General features: G+C 57.6%; 1 protein-coding gene across 1 annotated transcript; it reads left to right on the top strand.

Annotated features, from left to right (window-relative positions):
* Positions 1-1,576: 1,576 nt before the first annotated feature.
* LOC138378702 (histone H2A-Bbd type 2/3-like) lies at positions 1,577-1,918 on the top strand. Its single transcript, XM_069464066.1, has one exon. It carries the CDS (start codon positions 1,577-1,579, stop codon positions 1,916-1,918), a length of 342 nt encoding a protein of 113 aa, XP_069320167.1.
* Positions 1,919-5,051: the final 3,133 nt, after the last annotated feature.

Here is a 5,051-nt window from a genome sequence, read left to right as displayed (position 1 = left end):
AAGAAGTCCACAGCAAAAAGACAATCAATCCAAATTAAACAATGGGCCAAGGACTTGAATAGATGTTCCTCCAAAGCACACGTACAAAGGGCCAAGAAGCACATGAAAAGATGTCTTAGCCCATTTTCTGTCACTGTAACTGAATACCTGAGACTGGGTAATTTATAAAGAAAATCAATTTATTTCCTGCAGTTCTGGAGGCTAGGAAGTCCAAGAGGAGGGCACCGGCATCTGGTGGGGGCCTTCTTGCTGTGTCATAAGGTGGCAGAGGGCATGACATGGTGAGAGGGCAAGAGCGTGTGTATCAGTTCAGGTCTCTCTTCCTCTTTTCCTAAAGCCACCAGTCCCATTGTGGAGGTCTCACCGTGATGACCTTATCTAATCCTAGTTGTCTCCCAAAGGCCGCACCTCCAATGAACATCCGAATTTTGGGATTAAGTTTCCAACACATAAAATTTGGGGGGTACATTCAAACCATAGCGACACCATTATCCATTTGGGAAATGCAAATCAAAACCACCGTGAGATAGCACTTCACACTCACTAGGATGGCTACTATAAACAAAAGAAAATGAAGTAAACAGAAAGCAAGTTTTGTGGAGGATGTGGAGAAATCTGGACCCTCATACACTGCTCTTGGGAATGCAAAAGGGTACAGCTGCTGTGGAAATCAGTTTGCTGGTTCCTCGATAAGTTGAACATGGAACTACAATATGGCCCAGCAGTTTGACTCCTAGATGTAGACTCAAAATAATTGAAAACAGGTGTTGAAACAAAAAGTCGTACAGGAATGTTCATGGCAGCACTAGTCACAGTGGCCAAAAGGTGTAAATTACCTAACTGCCCATCGACTGATGAGTGGATAAGCAAAATGTGGTCTGTTCACACAACAGAATGCACATGGATGAAATGCACACAATGAATGCACATAATGAAAACATCATGCTAAGTGAAAGCAGCCAGACACAAAAGGCCATGCGTTTATCGTATGGTTCCATCTACAGGAAATCTCCAGAATGTGCAAACCTCCACAGACAGAAAGCAGGTTATCAGTTGCCAGGGACTATGGGGAGTGTGGGGGTGGTGGGGGTGGGGGTGGCGGTGGCATGTGTGTGGGTGCGTGTGTACGTGGGACGGGGTATGGGGAATGACTGCTTAATGGGTACAGGGGTTTCTTCTGGGGGCGATGAAAATGTTTTGCAGCTAGATGGTCGTGATGGCTGCACAACAATGTGAATGTACCTAATGGCACTGAGTCGTACCTCACCCCTCCATCTTTGGCACCATGTTCCCATCCAGTAGGAAGCAGGAGTTCCAGCAAGGAGAGGGCCCAGGGGCGAGGGTGAGCAGCATCCTCCCACCCCACGGCCTGCCAGTTCTAAGCCCAGGCCTGCTGCACGTGGGCCAACTGGGAGGCAATGACGCCACCGGATGTGCGTGTCACGCAGCCGACTCCCTGACCAATGAGGGACTGGTCCGTGGTCGTTAGGGTACAGAGTACTGGACTGAGGATCTGCATCTTGAGAGGCATCGCGTCGAGCTAGGCCGGGCGGAGATATCGCACGCATTGTCCAGCATGCCGGGCAGGCAGAGCCGTCGAGGGTCGTCCCATCGTCAGAGCCGGACCTGCTCTCGCACAGCCAGAGCCGAGCTGGTGTTCTCGGTGAGCCACATGGAGCGCCTTCTGCGGGAGGGCCACTATTCCCCGAGGCTGAGCGGCAGCGCCCCGGTTTTCCTTGCTGCCGTTGTCCAGTACCTGACGGCCAAGGTCCTGGAGCTGGCGGGCAACGAGGCCCAGAACAGCGGCAGGAGGCACATCACCCCGCAGATGGTGGACATGGCCATCCACAACAGCCCGCTGCTAAGTGGCCTCTTCAGCACAACCACCGTGTCCCAGGTTGCGCCGGGCCAGGAGTAGCTGGAGACACCTGGCTCCCGGGCCTCAACCATCCTTCCCTCCACCCGTCTATCCCCCCACCAGGAGCCAAACTCGCCCCTCTCTCTGGCCAGCCAGGGCAACCCCGCTTGCCCTGCGCATTCAGCAAGTTCTGTCAATAAAGCGTTTAAAGAAACCGACGGGCCTGCTTGAGTCACTTGGCATCGGAGGGGGTTGTGAGACATCCATAGCCGGAGAGAGGGAAGGGCAGGCGGTGGGGGTCTCGGGGTCTGGGGTGGGGAGGGAGTCACGGATGCCACGGAGGAACAGAGACATCTATAACTGGAGGGAGGGAAGGGCAGGGTTTGGGGGTCTCGGGGTGCAATCTGGTGTAGTGGGAGACAGGGATGACATGGTGGAGCACAGATACCCATAGCAGAGGGAGGGAAAGACAGGCGGTGGGGGTCTCCGTGTGAGGTGGGGTATGTGGGAGTCAGGGATGGCCCAGAGGAGCAGAGACATCCAAGCCAGAGAGAGTGAAGGGGAATCCGTGGGTGTCTCAGGGTGCTCTGGGGTTGGGTGGGAGTCAGAGATGTGACTGATGAGCAGAGACATCTATAACCAGAGGGAGGGAAGGGCAGGGTTTTTGGGGATATCGGGATGCGACCAGGTGGAGTGGGAGACAGGGATGACATGGTGGAGCACAGATATCCATAACGAAGGGAGCGAAAGACAGGCGGTGGGGGTCTCGGGGTAGGGTGGGGTACGGTGAGAGTCAGGGATGGCACAGAGGGGTAGAGACATGCATAGCACAGTGAGGGAAGGGCAGGAGGTTGCGGTCTAGGTGCAAAGTGGGCAGGGGTGGGAGTCAAGGATGGCAAAGAGGAGAACGGACATCCATAGTGCAGTGAGGGAAGAGCAGGAGGTGGGGGTCTCGGAGTAACGTGGGATGAGGTGGGAGTCAGGCATGGCACAGAGGAGCCCGGTCATTCATAGCGCAGCGAGGGAAGGGCCGGAGGTGGAGGTCTCGGGGTGGGGTGCGGTGGGGTGGGAGTCAAGGATGGCACAGAGCGGCAGAGACATGCGTAGCGCAGTGAGGGAAGGGCAGGAGGTGGGGGTCTCGTGGTGTGGGGTGGTGGGGTGGTAGTCAGGGATGACACAGAAGGGAAGAGACATCCATAGCTGGAGGGAGTGATGGGCAGCGGATGGGGGTCTGGGGGAGCGATCTGGTGGAGTGGCAGAGAGGGATGACATGGTGGAGGACAGATATCCATAGCGTAGTGAGGTAAGGGCAAGATGTGGGGGTCTCAGGGTGGAGTGGCGTGGGGTGGGAGTCAAGGATGGCACAGAGGAGCAGGGACATCCATAGCACAGTGAGGGAAGGGCAGACGATGGGCATCTCAGCTGTGACTGGGTGGCAGTCTCGGACGGCACAGAGGAGAAAGGACATCCATAGCAAGGTGAGAGAAGTGCAGGAGGTGGGGGTCTGGGGTGGGTTGTGGTGGGGTGGGAGTCAAGGTTGGCACAGAGGGGCAGAGACATGCATAGCGCAGTGAAAGAAGGGCAGGAGGTGGTGGTCTCAGGGTAAGGTGGGGTGGGGTGGGGTGGGAGTCAGCGATGGCACAGAGCAGCAGAGACATCCATAGCCAGAGGCATGGAAGGGCAGGGGGTGGGGTTCTCGGGGTGCGATCTGGTGGAGTGGCAGAGAGGGATGACATGGTGGAGCACAGATATCCATAGCAGAGGGAGTGAAGTGGAGCAGTTTGGGGACTCGGGGTAAGGTGGGGTGGAGTGGGAGTCAGGGATGGCAGACAGGAGCACAGACATCCATAGTACATTGAGGGAAGGGCAGTAGGTGGGGGACTCGGGGTGGGTTGTGGTAGGGTGGGAGTCACGGATGGCACAGAGGAGCAGAAACATCCGTAGCCAGAGGGAGGGAAAGGCAGGAGGTGGCGGTCTCAGGGTGGGGTGTGGTGGGGTGGGAGTCAGGGATGGCACATTAATAGACGGGACATCCATAGTGCAGTGAGGGAAGGGCAGGAGGTGGGGGTGTCTGGGTAAGGTGGGGTGGGAGTCAGGGATGCCACGGAGGAACAGAGGCATCTATAACCATACAGCGGGAAGGGCAGGGGGTGGGGTTCTCAGAGTCGGGTGGATTCTGGTGGGAGTCAGGGATCGCAAAGTGGGGCAGGGACATCTGTAACTGGAGGAAGGGAAGGACAGGGGGTGGGTGTCTCGGGGTGCCATGGGGTAGGGTGAGAGTGAGGGATGGCACAGAGGAGTAGAGACATCCCTAGCCGGAGGGAGGGAAAGGCAGGGGATGCGGGTCTGGGGGTGGGGTGGGTTGGGAGTCAGGGCTGGTGCAGAGGAGCAGAGACATCCATAGCTGGAGCCAGGGAAGGGCAGGCGGTGAGGGTCTCAGGGTGTTGTGGGGTGGGTTGGGAGTCAGGGATGGCACAGAGGAGCAGTCTCTCCCTGTGACAGTGCAGCGGTTGGCCCTGGGTGGGAAGTGCTGGCTAGGGTGGGGGCACAGAAGACTCCCCCATAGGCTCTCAGCAAGTCAGGGCCTGCCTGGTGAATTCCCCAGTCATGGGGTTTGCTGGGGTGTAGCTCAAGATCATGACTGCGGTGTCTTCTAAAGACAGCCAGTGTTGGGGTGCAGAGGTGAAACAAGCGGTCCGCATGGGCTCCAATGCGGCAGGGACTTTGGGCGGGAATAGAGGAATGATGAGGGGAACAGCCCAGAAATACACAAACACGGAATGACGATGACGCGGGGTCACGAGTGTAGCTTTGTTGGTGCCCAAATGGAGATGCTATAGGACGCCCTTGACAACAGAGAGACAAGCAGAACCCAGCAACGTTTGGCGCCAGGCCTGGCCCCGCCTGCCGCGCAGGATCCTGGATTTGATTTGCGTACAGAGCAGGCGTCCGGCCAGCCTCCGCCCCAAGTCCCTTGATTTGCATATGCCGCGGGCAAGTGGGCCAGGCCCCGCCTCCGACCCCGCTCTTTGCATATCACCAGGGCAACGGCTCTGCCTAGGGCTCCCCAGCGGGCGCGGTTTCCCAGACCAGCCTCTGGGAGGCACAGGGCATGTTGCGGCCCCCGCAACCGGTGATGCCGCCACGTCCACTGGATGCGTCAGCGCGCCCAGAAACGCTGGGGACGGCGACC

The sequence above is a fragment of the Eulemur rufifrons genome, chromosome 30, assembly GCF_041146395.1.
Source record: "Eulemur rufifrons isolate Redbay chromosome 30, OSU_ERuf_1, whole genome shotgun sequence".
Taxonomy (NCBI): domain Eukaryota; kingdom Metazoa; phylum Chordata; class Mammalia; order Primates; family Lemuridae; genus Eulemur; species Eulemur rufifrons.
The sequence above is the reverse complement of the archived record's forward strand: the minus strand, read 5'-3'. Positions and strand labels throughout refer to the sequence as shown.

What these genes read in the sequence shown, in the direction of transcription:
- LOC138378702 (XM_069464066.1), top strand. Translation starts at nt 1,577, where the DNA reads ATGCCGGGCAGGCAGAGCCGTCGAGGGTCGTCCCATCGTCAGAGCCGG.